The sequence below is a fragment of the Petromyzon marinus genome, chromosome 71, assembly GCF_048934315.1.
Source record: "Petromyzon marinus isolate PM22_M1 ecotype Great Lakes invasive population chromosome 71, UKy_Petmar_22M1.pri1.0, whole genome shotgun sequence".
Classification (NCBI taxonomy): domain Eukaryota; kingdom Metazoa; phylum Chordata; class Hyperoartia; order Petromyzontiformes; family Petromyzontidae; genus Petromyzon; species Petromyzon marinus.
In genome coordinates, this window is record NC_133737.1 from 4,254,573 (window position 1) to 4,273,982 (window position 19,410).

Consider the following 19,410-nt stretch of genomic DNA (forward strand, 5'->3'; position numbering starts at 1 on the left):
CCATTCTGGCGAATTGCCCGATGATGCTGGATGTAATTACCAGCGAAACGTCGTACTCAAACTGTAAATGTTGTGGATTCACTCTTCAAAACACACCGGTGGGCTAAAGTAGTGAATTATTTGTCTTTTGTCAACGTGACACTTTTTAGCTGATTCGCCGTGTTGGGTGGTGGAGCGTTACGACACATTTATAAATAACGCGATCTAACCGAAAAACCTTTTTGGGAAACAATAAAATAATAAAAATATAAAACAATAAAATTCTCACGACGTTTCGACTGCACCACAAGCAATCATCATCAGGTGTGAAAACCACAGCAAGAAAATTTGAAAAAAGTGGCGGTTTTTTGACGTTAGCACCACGGATAGCGATTTGACAGTTTGTTCAGATGGACGAGTCCATCTATGTTCGGAAAAGAGGAGGGAGACGAAAAATAATGGATAAGGTTGTTTTATATTTTTATTATTTCATTGTTTCCCTTCTACGTGACTTTACCAAAAGAGCCAAGAATATGAATCCCTGCAGTCACGAAAGCTTTAAATCAAAATTTAATCAATTATGTTAATAAGGTGAGCCCTTGTCGAGTAATGGGGAGTGGCTGTTTAACCCGTCGCAATGAACACGGGACGGTTTTTGTATAAATTATGTTAAGACAGGGCTAGTGACTTGGTGTAGCTTTGGCCAAATATGGATTTTACTGGAACGGAAATAAGCAGTGACTTACAAGACGTGACGTCACGCTAAAGAGCGCGGAGGGATGTTGGGGGCGACATGACGTCACTAGCGGGGTACACCTCGTCCCCACGTCTCACGCCGATGAGGTAATGTGGAGTGGTGACATCGCAGAGCGAGAGCAAGGTTAGAGTTGTAGTTTATTTAGATTCCTTTTCCATTGCTCCCTCTCTTGAGTGCGTGAGCTCAACAACGTGAACATTATTGTTTATACAGTGTGTGTGCGTGTACAATACATGTCTGCACTGAGTATGTGCGTACACTGTGGGTGGTCCGAATCAGTCGGGCGGCATTATCTTATCATCAGCTGCACAATGCTGAGTGGAAGCTACCTGGTCTGTCGCTCCGCACGGACCTTCGGGTCTTCTCGGCCACAGTCATGCCCTCCCTTCTACAGGCATGTGAAACGTAGACCCCTCTAAATGGAACATCTGCGCCAGTTAGAAACATTCAGGCTGGCATGCCAACACTCAGATTGAGGAAAGCCAAGTGGTAGCGCATTCTCTTTTTATTGCAGAGATTCAAGGTTCAAATCCGACAGGCACCCCTGGCTACTCCAGGAACATTAACCAAAATTTGCACCATCTGCTGAACAGTGGATGTAAAACATACTATTGTGTCATTCAAAACGCATAGGTCATTGCATGTCGTTGTCATGGTCAAGATTTGGGTAATTCCAAACATTATCCAGAAATTACACAATGGAGATTACACGTCAATTATCGCACCCTACTGAGGGAATTAAGCAAGCACCTTATGAATGCAATCATTATAACATGTGAAAGCTTGGGAGCTTATTGGCTCTCGCACCTGGTTAGACATCTACCCAACCCACAGGTCCACAAATACTGGCCGCTCTTAGGCTGCAGGTTGAACCTAAGAATTGAGTGTTCAACTTCACAATCTTTTCATTAAAGGCCTGTGACAAAGGTGAATCTATTGGGGTTTCATTGTCTCAAGCTTAAACATCTACCACGTCTCCACTTGACTTTGTATTGTCTAAAAAGTCCAGCCACACCTCCACTTCCACAAACTGCTGGGAGTTGCTTCGCTCTGCCTCAGAGTCAGAATTCTCCTGCTTTACGTTGCCTCCATCGATGTGAAGGTCAGATTTTGGAGTTGAATCTTCATATTTAACCTTTACTTCGTCGATCTTCACCATCATTGATTCACATTTCACCATTGTTTCACATTTAACCTTCACCTCTTCACATTTCACCTTAATACCTTTCAAAGTGTCCAAGCTGGGATTTCCTTCTGGTTTTTGTTTCACGAGGGATGGGCTCATTGCAGCACTTTGACTTTCACAAGCAGATTTCAGACTCCACTCTTTGTGGATCTTCTGATGCCTGTCTGTTCGTTGGTGTGTTACAAGATGTGCTGACTGTGTAAATGACTTCCGACACACAGTGCACTTGAATGGTTTCTCTCCTATGTGTGTTCTCTGGTGTGTTTTAAGAGTCGATGAATCTGAAAATGCCTTCCCACACACACTGCACTTGAAGGGTTTATCTCCTGTGTGTGTTCTCTGGTGTGTTATAAGATGTGGTGACTGTGCAAACGCCTTCCCACACACAGTGCATTTGAATGGTTTCTCTCCTGTGTGTGTTCTCTGGTGTGTTTTAAGAGTAGATGAATCTGAAAATGCCTTCCCACACACATTGCACTTGAAGGGTTTCTCTCCTGTATGTGTTCTCTTGTGTTTTTTAAGATGTGATGACTCTGCAAATGCCTTCCCACACAGAGTGCACCTGAAGGGTTTCTTTCCCGTGTGTGTTCTTTGGTGGCTCTGCAGAACTGATGACCGTGCAAATGTCTTCTCACACACAGTGCACTTGAAGGGTTTCTCTCCCGTGTGTATTCTCTGGTGGCTCTGAAGAACTGATGACCCTGCAAATGTCTTCTCACACACAGTGCACTTGAATGGTTTCTCTCCTGTGTGTGTTCTCTTGTGTGTTTTAAGAGTAGAGGAATCTAAAAATTCCTTCCCACACACACAGCACTTGAAGGGTTTCTCTCCTGTGTGAATTCTCTGGTGTTGTATCAAGCTTCCAGTACGATCCGTGCTGTTTGCATACTGGTCGCATTGTTGCCTTTTTGTAGCGAGCTGCGCTGAATGACTTTGCTCCATCAGACCAATTCTGCAGAGGAAGCATCAGAGGAACGTCAGCTGCAGACAATTTTTTTTTCATAACATCTATGTCAGTATCGAGGCACAGAGGAATGCATATATACACATTTACACATGACTTACACGTCTATACTTATTCATATATTCATGATATAGTGAAAAAGATTTCCCAATTCATCACACGGGCTGTTAAGGCACACACCGATAAGGGAAATCTTTATTTGAAGCTTTTGTGACTGCAGGAATGCATACTCTTTGGTTCTTTCGGTAAAGTCACGTAGATAGAAAACACAAGCAACCGTCATCAGGTGAAACAAACACAGCAGAAGAACTGCTGACATAGGAGATAGAGCTGCTGCAACAAAAGTTCATGTAGGATTTTGGTGGGGTCAACCCAAGGGTAAGTGGGCGGAGCTAGAGAAGGAATTTGTACGTAAATGTAAAAGATTAGCATGTGAATGTGAGACTGCTCCAGCAACTGGGGGTTGTGCCAATGAGAAGATTAGCATGTCAATGTCAGAGAGCCGGGCAACAGGAACAAAAAACCCACAAGAGCAAGATATACACATGGAGAGAGAGACACACATGGAGAGAGAGACACACACAGAGAGACACCGAGAGAGAGACACACACATAGGGAGACAACCCCCACACAGAGAGAGACACAAAGAAGAGAGACATGCGCAGAGAAACAAAGAGATATACACACAGAGACACACAGAGACAAACAGTTTGTCTCTCTGTATCTCTCTTTCTCTCTCTGTGTCTCTGTGTGTGTCTCTCTCGCTGAGAAGCTTGCGGAGCCGCAATGCGGTTTCAGGAAAGGGCGGTCCTGCACAGATGCCATATTTTCTGTCCATCTGCTACAGCAGAGGTGTAGGGAATTCCAACAAGGCCTATGATACCATCAGTAGGCCTGGCCTCTGGGTTGTTCTTCGTGCCTGACCCTCTGCTCACGATCATTAAGGACCTTCATGATGGTGAGCGGGCCCGGGTAAAGCTACGTGGCAAGGAGCCAGAGCCATTCCCTGTACACATTGGATTGCGACAGGGATGTCCTCTGGCTCCCACATTATTTAACATCTATTTTGACCACGTAGTTTGTGAAGCCTTCAAAAGCTGCACCGGAGGAATTTCCATCTGGTACAGATACAATGGGAGGCTGATCGATGCCTGGGTGCGGTCAAGGGATGGCTCCCTATTGTTCAACCACGTTTTGTATGCCGAAGATCTGGAAATTGCTGCTCGCTCAGAGGAGGAGTTGGAGGTGCTGCTGCTGAACCTGGAGCTTGCCACCAAGAGGTGGGGCCTTACCATCAGCCCCACCAAAACTAAGCACCTGCCTGGGTATTTTGTACCATCAGACACTCCACCCCCACAACTCTCATTTGGTGATAGAGCAGTTGTGGAGTGGAGAGTTTCCCATACCTTGGCAGTGTGCTCATGACCGGCTCTGGTTTAACAGCAGAGGTCTCACTCCGAATCAGTCGAGCGGCATTATCTTTTCACCGGTTGCGTAATACTGTGTGGACGCTACCTGGTCTCTCGCTCCACACGAAGCTTCGGGTCTTCTCGGCCACAGTCATTCCCTCTCTTCTCTATGCTTGTGAAACGTGGACCCCCTTAAATGGAACATCTTTGCCGGTTAGAAACATTTAAGCTGGCCTGCCTACGATCCATCCTGGGTTTAATCAGGCTGGATTGTATGAGGGGCTCACAAATCCTTGAAAGTTCTGGACAAAGTCCCATCGGTGAGCTCCTCCGGCAGGCAAGGCTCCGTTGGCTGGGTCATGTAGCCTGCATGCCCAGCCACCGCATGCCTAAACAGCTATTGTGCGGCCGGATCGAGGGGGCAGGGTGGGCGTGGTACGGCCTGGAGAAGAGATGGAGTGATATGGTACAGGAGGATGTGGAGCTGAGTGGACATGCCGATGACTGGTACCAGTGGTGTCAAGATCGGCCTCTGTGGAGGAGGCTCGAAAAGGACGCTACTGGGCAGTTAGAGGCAGTCGCCCTCCAACAACAACGGAGGGCAGAAGAGCGACGCTCACAACAACAAGCGGATCGCCGGGTGGCTAAAGCACAGCAAGTTGGCAGTAGGGGGCACAGATGGTGCATCAGCCAGTCGTCTCAGTCAGTCGACCTGTGGCATCTGCGTCTGCTCTGTGACTTTCTGCCAGCGGGCGTTCGACACTTCACATGGCCTCAAGGTGCACATAGCCTGGCACAAGTGACGTGGTGACGTCACCGCCACTTAGTGGCAAATGGCGGTTGTTGTTGACTCTCTGTGTGTCTATCTATGTGTCTTTCTCTCTGTGTGTCTCTCTGGGTGTGTCTCTCTCTCTCTGTGTCTCTCTCTATGTGCTTGTGTCTCTCTGTATGTGTCTGTTTCATACTCGCTTTGGGTCTCTGTGTCTCTCTCTCTGTGTCTGTGTCTCTCTAGGTTGTGTCTCTCTTTCTGTGTGTGTGTCTCTCTCTGTGGTTGTCTCTGTGTGTGTCTCTCTCTCTCTGTGGTTGTCTCTCTGTGTGTCTCTGTGTGTGTCTCTCTATGTGGATGTCCCTCTCTGTTTATGGGTTGTCCGTCTGTGTGTGTCACTCTCTGAGTGTCTTTCTCTCTGTGTGTCTCTCTCTCCCCATGTGTATCTCTTGCTCTTGCGGGCTCTTTTGGGCCAATTGCTCAGCTCTCTGACATTGACATGCTAATCTTCTCATTGGCACAACCCCGGTTGCTGGAGCAGTCTCACATTGACATGCTAATCTCTTAGATCTTACCTATAAAAGGCATTCTTTGTCTGTCTGTCCCTCTGTCCCTCTGCGTACGCACGCTTGCAAGGGATTTGGTTCTCGGACGGTGGGGTTTAAACCGAAAAAAAATAGCCGGGCTGCACGTCCAGAGCCCCCTGCTTAGCACAGGCTACTCCGTTTTCTCATCCGTCACCTTTAAAGTGATTAAAATCGCGTTTTTGTGCGATCTTTATTTATTTAATTACTTTCCCCACCCAAGCTGCAGGGGGGTTGCCCCTGGCAACGCACGTACGTCATCGGTGGAGGGTGGGGGGGAATTTCTCATTTCCGTTCAAAATGCACACAAATTTACACGCGACGCTGAGGTAAATTCATCACGGTCGGTAGATACTAAAATTATAGCGCTTATACAGGACGAGGGGGCGGGTGGCCAGTACCACGTCCCCCCAGTGGCGATGAGAAGTGGAACTGACTGTACAATTAAAAGGCAGCTAACGTTTGACTTGTTTATAACATCTTTCCAGTGGTTGCTCAATTTGAAACCATCCTCTCGGTTGAAGTTGTGTCTATGTTTGTATATCGGATGACCTAACTCAGCCCTCCCACCCACCCACGTCCCTTTCTGGCTCCCCCCCCCCGACCTATATATATAATCCAAGTTGTCTCGGAACTGGGCACTTGACACATATTCTGCTGTGACTCTTCCACCTGAATACGGAAGCTTGTGTTGCCTCCGAAACGTCGTGATTTAATTGTTCTATTTTATTTTACCTACGTGACTTTACCGAAAAAACCAAACCATAACATAGATTAACCATGTTTTCTAAATCACCAAAATAAAGCTTTAAAAACAATGTAACAGTAATCATAGGAACTGTGATTCTCATTTAACAATAAACGAAGTATATAACATGTACAACCAAACTTGCAGCCAAAGCTGACAGCATGACACTCCAAGTGTATGATGTGTGAGTGAGTCAGTGGTAGTGTGAGTGTATGATGTGTGAGTCATCATATGATGCGTGTATGATGACTGAATTAGTGTATGATTAGTGAATGGGTCAGTGGTTGTTTGAGTGTATGATGTGTGAGTCAGCGTACGATGAGTGAGTTAGCGTATGATGAGTGTATGATGTGTGAGTGAGTCGGCGTATGATGAGTGAGTCAGCGTATGATGAGTGAGTGTATGATGAGTGAATTAGTGTATGATGAGTGAATGGGTCAGTGGTTGTGTGTGTGAGTGAATGATGTGAGTGAGTCAGTGTATGATGTGTGAGTGAGTCAGTGAAAGATGAGTAAGCGTATCACGGGATCCTCCACGCCATCATGGCCTCCTCCCCTCCATCACGGTACGCTAAACATTTCGAACAGACATACATATTCACAAATTTGCCTTTTATATATAAGATAGAGTCAGCATGTACTACTGTAGTGTAAGCAGGTACCACCACAGTAGGTATCCACTGCTGTAATCATAGCAGGTACCACCACAATATGCACTGCTGTAATCATAGCAGGTACCACCACAGCAGTATGCACTGCTGTAATCATAGCAGGTACCACCACAATATGCACTGCTGTAATAGCAGGTACCACCACAACAGTATGTACTCCTGTAATCATAGCATACCACCACAGTCAGTATGCACTGCTGTAATCATAGCAGGTACCACCACAGTCAGTATGCACTGCTGTAATCATAGCAGGTACCATCACAGTCAGTATGCACTGCTGTAGTCATAGCAAGTACCATCACAGCCATTATGCACTGCTGTAGTGATAGTAGATACTGCTATCGAGTTGGTAGATACTGAAACCGTCAGTATATATCACTACAGTCAGTAAATACTGCTACAGTCAGTAAATACTACGATACACTCAGTAGATACTACAGTCATACCTCGGTATACACCCGCTTTGGAATACGTCGTGTTTTGACGAGAAAAAAATGTCCTGGGATACGACGTCTAGCTTGAGATACGACGCGCTTGCTAGAACTTGTATGGGTCACCGCGTACAGTACCCACGTATACTCCACCCCCAATAAAGCTCGAACAAGCCGTAACAGTATTGTGTGGAATGACCAGACAATGTCACACTTCAGGAACATTCTTAGAAGAAGGCAAAACAAACTTCAATGGACAGGTTTTTAGTAAAACTCAAACCTGGTGAGCCTCAACCAGGTCCAAGTCAAGATAAAAGACAGAAAAGAAAAAGAGAAAAACCCTCAGAATTTCAGCTTCCTGAAGTTTTCATGGAAGGGGACTCTCCTTCCAAAAAATAACATCTCCTCCTCTTCCTCACCACCATCCTCGTAGGCTATCAACTCCTCTCAGCAAGGTAAAGTGATGTTAAATTTTATTTTTATTTCAATGTATGTATTTATTTATGCATTCATTTTAATGTATGTTTGCATTTTAGTAATAAGTAGTGTCTAAATTATGTTGTACAACCCCATTAATGTTTAATATTCCATATAAAATATAATTTCTTATACTCTGGAACGGATTATTTCCTTTCCCTTTATTTCTTATGGGAAAAATTTGTTTGGCATACGTCACTTTCGGCATCAGTCCTACCTTCTGGAACGAATTAACGACGTATACCGAGGTACCACTGTACTATGGTGAGTAGCTACTAGAGTCAGTAGATACTACTATAGAGTGAGTAGATACTGCTATAGAGTTAGTAGATACTACTATAGTCAGTGGATACTACTATAGAGTTAGTTGTTACTACTATAGAGTCGGTACATACTACTGTAGGTCCAGTAAATACTACTACGGTCAGTAGTTACTACAGTCAGTAAATACGACTACACAGTCAGTTGCTACTACTGCCTCAGTAGATAAGTGTACAGTCAGTAGATACAACTACAGAGTGAATAGATACTACTTACTCTGTTGTATGTAGGGTGTGTAGGTATATATACCTATGTGGGGGTAAAGATATTTTTTGAGCGGGGGGGGGGGGGGTCGACAATTTTCAGAAACCTTTAAGATCAACTATTTACTCCACACTTTCTATAACTTTTTGGACTTGTGCAAGCATATTATAATTTTGTTGGTGGAGAAATGGACAAACGGCCCACCAGCCTTTCACAATAGCTTAGTATCTGTGTATGTATATAAGGTTTTTAAGAGAAGTTTTGAAATTAAATTTTCGCCCGGGCAACGCTGGGTACTTCCTGCTAGTCTTATATATAAAAGTCTCCGTGCGTGCGCTTGCGATGGATTTGGCTCTTGAACGGTGGGCTTTACGTCGAAAAAAATTGCCAGGCAGTACGCCCTAAGCCCCGCGGTGGGAATAGGCTATTCTGTTTTCCCATCTGTAAACTTTAAATTAGTAAAATGAGCGATTTAGTGCCATTCTTATTTAATTATTTACTTATTGCACGAGCTTGACCGTACCAACTGGCGACAATTGTGTGGTGGGGGTGGACCCTGCCAAGTGATGCGCGTTCGGTCAAGCTCACGGGGGACATTTTCTTTTACGTGTTTAACATGCAATTAATATACACATAACGCTGCGGCTGTTTCTTCACAGTGTGATGTCCTCAAAGCCCCCTCCCCCCAAACACGATGCGTGCAGTTACTGCTATGAAGTCCGTAGATATGGATATTATTACAGTGCTTATATACCATTATTGTAGTATTGTTTATTATTATTATTAAACAAGTACGTTGCCAGATATTACAATCATAATGTTTGTGTGCACAAAACAAATTTTTCATTATTACGTTGCTAAATATTCCCTTTTTTAGCTGTGCTTTTATGATGCTGCGACGCTCTACTGCCAGTCTGTGATGTGGCCTGCTGCCTGTTGATTAATTCACGTCAGTGCACTGGCACTCTATTATCTACACTGCTAATTTTCCTTTTGACCATTATGAGTGTATGCCAGTCTATAATTTGTTGCCTGCTTCTTTACCTCACTCAGTGTACTGCCAGCCTTTCATGTTGACTGTATTCTGCTTTTTCAACTGCTGCCCGTATTGCCAGCTTTTTATGTCGACTGTAGCGATGCTTGTCATTGAGTCGGCGTACTGACAGTCTATCATCTAGACTGTAGCCTGCTTCTCAACTTACCTCTGCGTACTGCTGCTCTTTAATTTACACTTATTTCTGCTTATTTCTTCAATGCATTTCTATTGTTTCGATTGCTCACGTCCCGCTATTTACTCATACGTAGTGCTGCGATACTGATAGCTGTGCCATCATCGGGGATTGCTGTGCACGTCGATGTGTGTGTGTTTGAGTCCATATGTGTGTGTGTGTAGGTCCATGCGTGTGTTTAAGTCCATGTGTGTGTCTGTCTTTTTCGATAACGCCCGACGTGTGTGTGTACGTCGAAGTGTTTGTGTGTCAGTCCAAGTGTGTTTGTTAGTCGATGTGTGTGCATGCCTCTATCTGAGTGTGTAAGTCAACGTGCGTTTGTGTGTCAGTTGATGTGTGTGTGTACGTCGATGTGTATGTGTGTGTCAGTCTATATATGTGTGTGTTAGTCCACGTGTGTGTAAGTCCATACATGTGTGTGTGTCACTCGATGTGTGTGTGTGTAAGTCAATGCGTGTGTGTCTTAGTCCATATGTGTGTAAGTACATATGTGTGTTTACATCAATGTGTGAGTCCACGTATGTCTGTGTGAGTCGATGTGTGTGTGTGAGTCGCTGTATGTGTGTACGTCGATAAATGTGGGTGTAACTCCATGCGTGTGTATTTAAAGTGGATGTCTATGCGTGTGAGTCCATATGTGTCTGTGTGTGTAAGTCCATGTGTTTGTGAGTCGATATGTCTGTGTGTGTCAGTCCATGGGCGTGTGTTAGTCGCTTTGTGTGCGTTGCTCCATGTGAGTCAGTGTAAGTCCATTTCTTTGCGTGTATGTAGGTCCATGTGTGCGTGTGAGTGAATGTATGTGCTTTATTGACCTGGTCAAGGCCTTGGATACCATCAGTAGGCCTGGCTTCTAGGTTGTTCTTCATGCTTTCGGAGTCCCTCACCCTTTGCTCATGATCCTTAAGGACCTTCATGATGGTCAACGGCCCCACGTCAAACTACGTGCCCGTCAGTCAGAGCCATTCCCTCTACACCTTGGGGTGCGACAGGGACGTCCTCTGGTTCCCACATTATTTAACATATCTATTGACCACGTAGTTCGTGAAGCCTTCAATGGCTGTACCAGAGGAATTACCATATGGTACAGATACAATGGGATGCTCATCGATGCCCGGGTGCGGTCAACGGATGGCTCCCTATTGCGCAACCATGTTATGTATGCCGATGCTCTGGTGATTGCTGCTCACTCAGAGGAGGAGTTGGAGGCACTGCTGCTGAACCTGGAGCTTGGCACTAAGAGGTGGGGCCTTACCATCAGCCCCATCAAAACTAACCACCTGCCTGGGTATTTTGTACCATCGGACAATCCACCCCCACAACTCACAATTGGTGATGCAGCAGTTGTGGAGAGATTCGCATACCTGGCCAGTGTGCTCATGACCGGCTCTGGTTTAACAGCAGAGGTCTCACTCCAAATCAGTCGAGCACTATTATCTTTTCATCGGCTGCGTTACGCAGTGTGGAAGCTACCTGGTCTCTCGCTCCGCATGAAGCTCCAGGTCTTCTCGGCCACAGTAATTCACTCCCTTCTATACGCTTGCGAAACGTGCACCCACCTAATGGAACATCTTTGCCGGTTAGAAACATTTAGGCTGGCCTGCTAACGATCCATCCTGGGTTTAACCATAGGTGTGTGTGTGCGTCTAAGTCGATGTGTTTCTATGTGTGTGTGGGTCGATGTCTGTGTGTAAGTCCATGTGTGCGTCTGCCTTTTTCGCCCGGGCAACGCCGGGTACTTACCGCTAGTTTAAATATAAATTCCTTCTCTAGCTCCACCCATTTACCCTTGGGTTGGGCCCACCAAAAGCTTGTATAACCTCTTGTTGCAGCAGCAGGTCTTTCTCCTATGTCAGCAGTTCTCCTGCTGTTTTTGTTTCACCTGATGACGGTTGCTTGTGTTGCGATCGAAATGTCGTGATCTATTAATTTTATATCTACATAACTTTACAGATAAGGGAAACGGTCATACATATGCCTGGGAACCCTAGTATCTTCAAAATTAATGTTAACTCAAAACTCCAAGCACACAATTTCGGCTGTCTGGCTACAAAATAATATTTATGAAAGCAAAATTCAGTTAACATAGCAAAGGGTGTTGAAAGTAATACTATTTGTTTCATTAGACCTCTTTTGCCAGTACCAAAATATAATAGGGTTTTTCCCCTTTTTTTTCTGGCAACAAAACTGAAACCTTTTTACAAGGATTCATGTCTGCATTAACCACAATACCTGCAGTTAAAATGCAAACAAAAAACATACTATGATAATATATGCATCGTCCTTAAAACTGATTGGTCCACACCAAGGGACAGCTTTCTTTAGAGCCCCCACCCAATTGGTGCTCGATCAGATGATGCCAAAAGGCCTTTGTTTGCATTTTGACTGCAGGTATTGTGGTTAATGCAGACATGAATCCTTGTAAAAAGGTTTCAGTTTTGTTGCCAGAAAAAAAGGGGAAAAACCCTATTATTATAATACTATGTGTTATACAGAAATGCGTAAATTAATGTTCAATCGCAACTTAGAGGTGTGAAGAAGCCAGGCTCAGATTTCCTTGAACACTCGGATGAACTGATCTAATTTCAGCTGCCTATGTGTATGTATATTTGAACGGAAAACAAAAATAAACGACTGTTTTGATTTAACCTCTGTGTTCAAAATAGTTAATATACTTTACAGCAAATACAAACTTTACACTGTCATACACTGCTAAAAAGGTGGTGTCCAGAACCATGCCTGGCCAACTTAATCTGCTCAGTGTTAATGCTTCCTCACTTCCCAATGTAATTAACTTATCAATCATGTTTGCTGCAGCCGATAATCAAACTCTAATTGTTGAGTTCATGACGCAGTGAAATAACTGCCCCACCGCTCCCCACATAGATACATTCTTACATACACATACATTTCACATGGATCATTAACAGATTATATAAACAAAATAGCCACCATTCATCACGAATTGTAAGTAACCTTATCACAGTGCTCATGCCATGATAGGTGAAATTTAAGGCCATGTAAGTGTGGATCACTTGTCAGCAGGTCAGTGTCAAGGAATGACTGACAGATGCACCAGCTGTGTTCCGCATGGTTTTGCTGGGTTTTAGGAACCCACCGTTCCACCCATTCATGTGAGCATCGCTCATTCGACCTCATTGTTGTTGCAGAGCAAATACCTCCAACTGCCCTGCAGCATACCTCACGGGACTCCTCCACAGAGGCCGATCTTGACACTCCTGGTACCAGTCAATGACAGGTCCGATCACCTCCACATCCTTAAATCTCTTCTCTAGCTAATGCCATCCCTGTTTAGCCCCTAATATCTAGACTAATAGATGCTGCTTGAGCATGCAGTGTCTTGGAATGCGGGATTCATGACCAAACCAATGCTGCCTTGCCTGCCAAAGAGACTCATGATTACATTCTATATCGTTATCTTAAGGATCTGTAAGCTTCTAATACAATATAGTCTGGTTGACTAGAGGATGAATCATAGGCAGGCCAACCTTCATTGTATAAGCCAGTACAAACGGTTATTTAAATACGTTCATATTCTGCATCCAGAGAGTAATAATATCTGTGGCCAAGAAGAATCAGAGCTTTGTTCGTTCCTTCTTTTCTAAATCCGCTTGTCATGGTGAGGATCGTGGTGGCAGCATGTTGAGTATGACAGCCCACATTTCCCTTTCCCTGGCGATAAACTTTAGCTCATCCTGGGGAATTCCCAAACGTTCCCAGGCCAGCTGAGCAACATAGTCCTGCCAGCGTGTCCTGGACCAGCCCCCGGGGTCTTCGCCCAGTGGGACGTGTCTGGCAGAATTTCAAGGGGAGTCTATTGGGGGGCTTCCTTACATAAATTATATTTTTATATCATCCCTAGAGCCAGACCCAGGGGTTGTGTTCGCCAACAAGCGCCTCGTGGCTGGGTGACCCACGTAACCCAGTCGGGCCCAGCTCAAAATGGCTACGCATCGATTAGCGTATCATTGCAACTGTAACGAATGCAATGTTTTTATATGACCATTGTCAGCTTCTCAAACTACATAGTTATTAAATATGCTATGTAATGTAATGCACCGTAGCTAAAAGTTAATTTGTCACAAGCCAAGTTGAACAGGAAATGGCTCCGACTCCTGGTCACGCAGCTTTAGAAGGGCCTGCCCAAAATCATAAAATCCTCAACAAATGTGAACAGAGACAGAGATATCGAAAACAAAGAACAACCCAAAGCCCCAAGCCTCTTTATGGTACTATAGGCCTTAATCACATTAAGAAAGCAGACCTAGTTTCTGCTGAAAATCCGTACTCATCTGCTGTAGTCGATCGACAGAAAATACAACTGCCCCTTGATTATCGCGAAGGTTATGTTCTTGGAAAGTGCCGGGTAAAAGCTAAAAGTGCGATATTCAAAACTTAAGCCTTACCTACGTAATTGCGAAAAAGCCCTGGGCATTCGCACTACTTCTGGTTTGCCACACACGCCAAGACATTATGACATTTCATATACTACAATTCCACGCACTCATCATAGCATAAGTGTCTGCACTGCACTGCTATATTTGTTCTCATATTTACCACGATATCCTTCCCGATTATCAGCCCTGCGTTTATGCCGCCAAATTCACCCACTTCCTTACTGCCCTCTCTGCACGTGCATGGCTCGCCTCTAACACACACTGCAATATTTGTATTAAAAAAATGGACTATTCTAAAATATCAACATCTACGTACCAACACTACCGACCTCCTTCTACACATAATAGAAGCTATACAACAGCTACGACTAAATACATCCAAGTCTACATCGCCTGGTAAGGAATAAAAAGCATGCACATACACACACTCACATTAAAATAATGATATGTACACACACCACCACACACATACTATTAATACCCACATCAAGCACTACTCTGTCCAACAACTTACAGCCTTATACTTTGTTCCTTTGCGGCTTTGTCTTCACATTCCGACAACAATTACACATTCAACTTTCATTTCAATAACAATCTCTATATCGCATTCACTCACACTCACTATTTACCCTTTTTTATGCTTATTAACTGTTACCTCCACCTATGTTCCTCGTGGAAAACGTGTGCTTCTTCTCACCAAAGCCCATCACAATAATTGATGCCATTTGTACAAGTGCTGCTATGCCTGCACCTACAGCGAATGCAACTCCTCAACAGCAATGAGCTACACAGAAAACTAACACAGCACAAATGGCTGCTGCCACAGCAAATTATCAAACTCCAGTCCACCATTAAGCAAGGCAGCTTGCAAACAGCACTAAATGACATCAACCAGGTGCCTACCCTGCAGCCAAAAGGAAACTTTTCTTTTCCATGCATTCCTCACTTCATTTACACTTCTGATCCATTAGTTGCCATTGGTTCCATGTCTACATCTTGCTGCTACTGCCATGCAATGACATGGAAAGAAGACCCTCCAGGGCTATGCTGCAACAGTACCATGGTTAAGTTGCCTATAATTAATGACCATCCTGAGCCTATTCATGCATTGATACCTGCCAACACTACACCTATGCAAGCCATTTCCTAAACAACAATACAAGATAGAACTCATGCTTCCAAATTACATCTTTTGGCACCAACCAACTCATCCCAACATCTGGCTACATACCCACATTTAAAGTGCAGGGCCAGGTACATAATCACATTGGCAGTCTGCTGCCACTACCTAATGCTCTACCTACATTACCACAGATCTACTTGCATGTCTGACAATACTAGACAGGCTCACCAGCATTGCAACAATGTCATCAACACCAAGATGTAAGCCCTACTGCAAGACATACAAAATAAAACTCTTAATGTTCACAGTATGAAGTGTGCCATGGAGATGACTTCAGAGTACAATGCCGTCATTCCTGCAGACTAAATTCCACATGGTCAGCAAGAGTGTCGCTTAAATGCACTCGCAACATCTGAAGTTGCTGTCATTCTGAATTCTGAACATGACACTCGAGGCATCGTCTTGCAAATGAGGAACAATACCCTACACAGAAATGAAACACACCGATCCTATGATGCTCTTCAATGTCCATTGATTTTCTGTCAAGTTGATGGCTACAATTTCCTACTTCGCTAAACTGAGCCAGCAACAGGCTTGTCAACACAAAATTATATTTCCACCATGGACTTCTTTTCCTTCATGGTGCGAAACGGCAGCTTCAATCTCCTCTTGAGATGCAAAGAGCTCTTCCACCAATTTGCTGTCGACATGCATGCCAAAATTGAAGCTTCATTCGATTAAACCCACCAGATTGCAAAACATCCAACTGTGTCTATCCTGAAGCTCTCCAAGGGTAACGAATTTAAAATCTGTCCTCATTATGAAACAAACAAGTCCGTGAAAAGAATACACATTTACCGACTTCATTGTAAGAATTTTAATAATTATAATAAAGCCAGCATGGTAGGACATTACTCTTAGTGTTTGATTACTGAGACCTGTGCGAAGCAGGGCAACTTACGTAGTACTGAATAAATACTATACTTACGATAATGTTTGTGCGTGAGTGGGGAGCGGTAGTACAATGTTTAGCGTGCTGCGCTATAAAACCAGCGACCCGATTTATATTCCCAGAGCCAAGGCACAACATTTGGCTGTCGCCTGATGAAGCTGGTTGTAATTACTCGCGAAACGTCGTACTCACATTGTAAATGTTGTGACTTTGGACCTCCAACACACAACCTGTGTGCTGTACTAGTGACGAATTGGCATGTTCTGTTTACGTGACAAACCTTACTAATCGGCTGTGTCAGGTGGTGGCGGGTTTAACGACACATTTATATATTTACGCGGTCTAACCCAAACAAACCTGTATTATGGATGTACATTTGTAGTTTGCGTGTCTCTCTCCCCGTGGTCGCGTGGATTTTCCTCCGGACCCTCCGGTTTTCCCCTACACATTTAGAGTCAACATCACCACGCGTTTAGAGTATTTGACAGACAGACATTTCCACACGTTGATAAGCCACTTTGTTGTGGGCAGGTCGCTTCTTAAAAAGAGCGGTATAGCAGCTCAAGTGGGCTTGGCATGGTGAGGTAAAAAACGTGGAAGTTTTTCAAATAAAATGAAATATCTAAAAAAGTTTCTAAGTAGTGAGCCAGGTGAAGACAAATTAAACTTAAGCAGAGAATTAAAAGCAAATGCAATCAGGCGAGGGCAAGGCCAAGCATGGCTAGGCCCCGCGTTGTAATGTTCCAACCAAGAAATCGATTTCATACTCGCTGTTACTCAATTGATATCCCTACGAGAGGGAGAGAGAGAAGTAGCGAGGCTCTACCTGGCTAATCAACAACAACAACAATCACCACAACAACCACCACCACGATGTGAACTTCTCACCTCCGATCTCAGTGACAGCGCGCGCGGAGCGGCAGCTTCCTGGTATCTCGTGACGTCACGCGGCAGCAGGTGACATGACGTCACTTGTGGGATACACTCTCTCCTCCCCCAATTAGTGGCGGTGTAACTGAATAAATTACGTTAATTAACCAGGCCCATGTCGAGGGATCGGGCATGGCTGCTGATTCGGTAGCAGTAAACTCCGGACGGTTTGTATGAATATATTATATTATGGTAATGATTCGCCAGTGATTTGGGGTAGCTTTGCCCAAATAAGGATTTTACCGTAACAGAAATCGGCAGTGGTCAGACGTGACGTCACGCTAAAGAGCGCGGTGCGGGGGGAGACCTTGGTGAGATGACGTCACAAGCGGGGTATGCATCCCTCTGGCGTCTCACGCCGATGAGGTAATGAGTGGTGACGTCATAGAGCGAGAGAGAGCGGGGTTAGAGTTCAAGTTTATTTAGATTCCTTTTCCATTGCTCCTCTTGAACAGAGACCCCTTGAGTGCGTGAGCTCAACAACAACAACGTGAACATTATTGTGTGTATAGTGTGTGTATACTGTGTGTATACATTGTGTGTGTATACTGTGTGTGTATACTGTGTGTATACACTGTGTTTACTCTGTGTGTATGTGTATTGGCCTTATTGACGTCGGAGACTGTTCACTTGAGGCAACACGTATTTATTACAGACGCTTCAATTGCAGTGGCGAATCTGATACTTGAAGAGGTAACGGCCTCTTCACCGGTACTCTATAGAGGGAAGGTTCCCCGAGCTTTAGCCCACGTTAGCTCCCTGGTTCCCTCTATCCTGGTCCTCTCTCAGGAGGCTATCTGACCTGGCCCAGCTTTGGCACAGGTCCCGACCACCACCCACACGAGTCCGGCCCTCAGAAGGACATCGGGCCTCGCGGCTCTGGTGTCACACCCTGGCTTGCTTTGCCCGGCCCTCAAAAGGACAGCGGGCCAAAGGAGTTCCAGGGTCTGGCTAGTCGATCTTCTTTCTTCAACTGGCTCTTCATCTTGCTTGAGTCGAACTAACTCTCAGCTCCCCGGGTCCTACCTTTTATACTGTCCCTCACTGAGGAGTGGGGTTGGGAGGGATCACAGCATCCCCCACAGCCCCCCAGGGTGGTGGCCGTAGCGGACGTGTTTGTGGCCACCGTTATACAACCACGTGTCACCCTGCCGTAACACCTCTACATATGTACATGGTGTGTGTACACCTTGTTGGTACACTGTGTGTGTATATATTGCGTGTCTAGTGAGTGTGTATACTGTGTGTGTGTACATTGTGTGTGTGCAGACTGTGCGTGTACACTGTGCGTGCACACTGTGTTTACGCTGTGTATGTACATGGTGTGTTTACACCTCGTGGGTACACTGTGTTTGTGTATATTGTGTGTATACTGTGTGTATAGTGTGTGTAAAGGAGAGCCGATACAAGGTTGCAGGGGGTTCGTCTTTTAATCCTTTCCTCCCATCCACACCTGTCCCCAGCCTTCTCAATCTCGTTCCCGCCAAGCTCCTCCTCTTCCTGCCCGTTCTCCCCTCATATCTCCTCGCTTACTCCTCCCTCTCCTGTCACCGTCCCACTAACCCTCCTATTGGTGGGAATCCTTCCCCTGACACCCCTACATCACTTCCCCCCCCACCCTCCCGGAGAAAAAAAAAAGTCCTCGGTTCTGCCTACCCCATGGACCATTTAAGTCTCCCCATGAGCCTCCCCCCCCTGACAGTGACGACCGTCCTTCACCCCCCACAACCATACATTTCAAGATTATCACAACAACATCAATTGAACGGTCTGCCCGGGTCTCCAGCCAAAGCCCCGAAACAGCCCGGACATCCACAGGCAGCAGACGACCGCGTCGGCCCCCTCCATCGGAGGCCCTCTCGTCACGGTCCCCGGTTCGGTGGTGCCGGTGTCGCCTTGTCTGGTGCTGCTGTCTCTCCAACCCCCGTGGCCCCCGGTCATGCCGCCTCTCCGTCAGGCCTCACATGGGGCGCTGTAGGTGACAAGGGAACACGGCACCGAACCCCCTGCCGGTCGGCGAGTGGTGGTCAGCGACCTTGGCCCGGGTTGGGGTGATGATGATGGCGGTGATGATGGCGGTGACGATGGTGGAGAGACGTATGGCTTAAGGTGGGTGGGGTGCACAAACCATCGTCGCTTACCCAGTTGGACCTGGACGCACTGCGGTCGGAGTGCTTTAATGACCTTTCCAGGGTCGGTGCAGCTTCGGTGAGAGGCCGACCGGCACCTGAGGACAGTGTAGCCATGCCTGGTCCCCGACTTTAA

The 19,410-nt window shown here is 45.5% G+C and overlaps 2 protein-coding genes across 2 annotated transcripts in view; one reads left to right on the forward strand and one right to left on the reverse strand.

The window, feature by feature from the left end:
• Positions 1-17,226, reverse strand: part of LOC116957235 (uncharacterized) — a 479,173-nt gene extending 461,947 nt beyond the window's left edge. Inside the window, exons 1-3 of the mRNA XM_032979277.2 lie at positions 17,104-17,226; positions 16,573-16,656; positions 2,149-2,874 (exon numbers count right to left, since the gene is read on the reverse strand). Of these exons, the coding sequence (XP_032835168.2) occupies positions 2,149-2,864 (716 nt within the window). The 5' untranslated portion in view covers positions 2,865-2,874; positions 16,573-16,656; positions 17,104-17,226. The remainder of the gene's footprint in view (positions 1-2,148; positions 2,875-16,572; positions 16,657-17,103) is intronic.
• LOC142906828 (uncharacterized) overlaps positions 1-19,410 on the forward strand; it is a 76,825-nt gene that overhangs the window by 44,353 nt on the left and 13,062 nt on the right. The window lies entirely within an intron of this gene.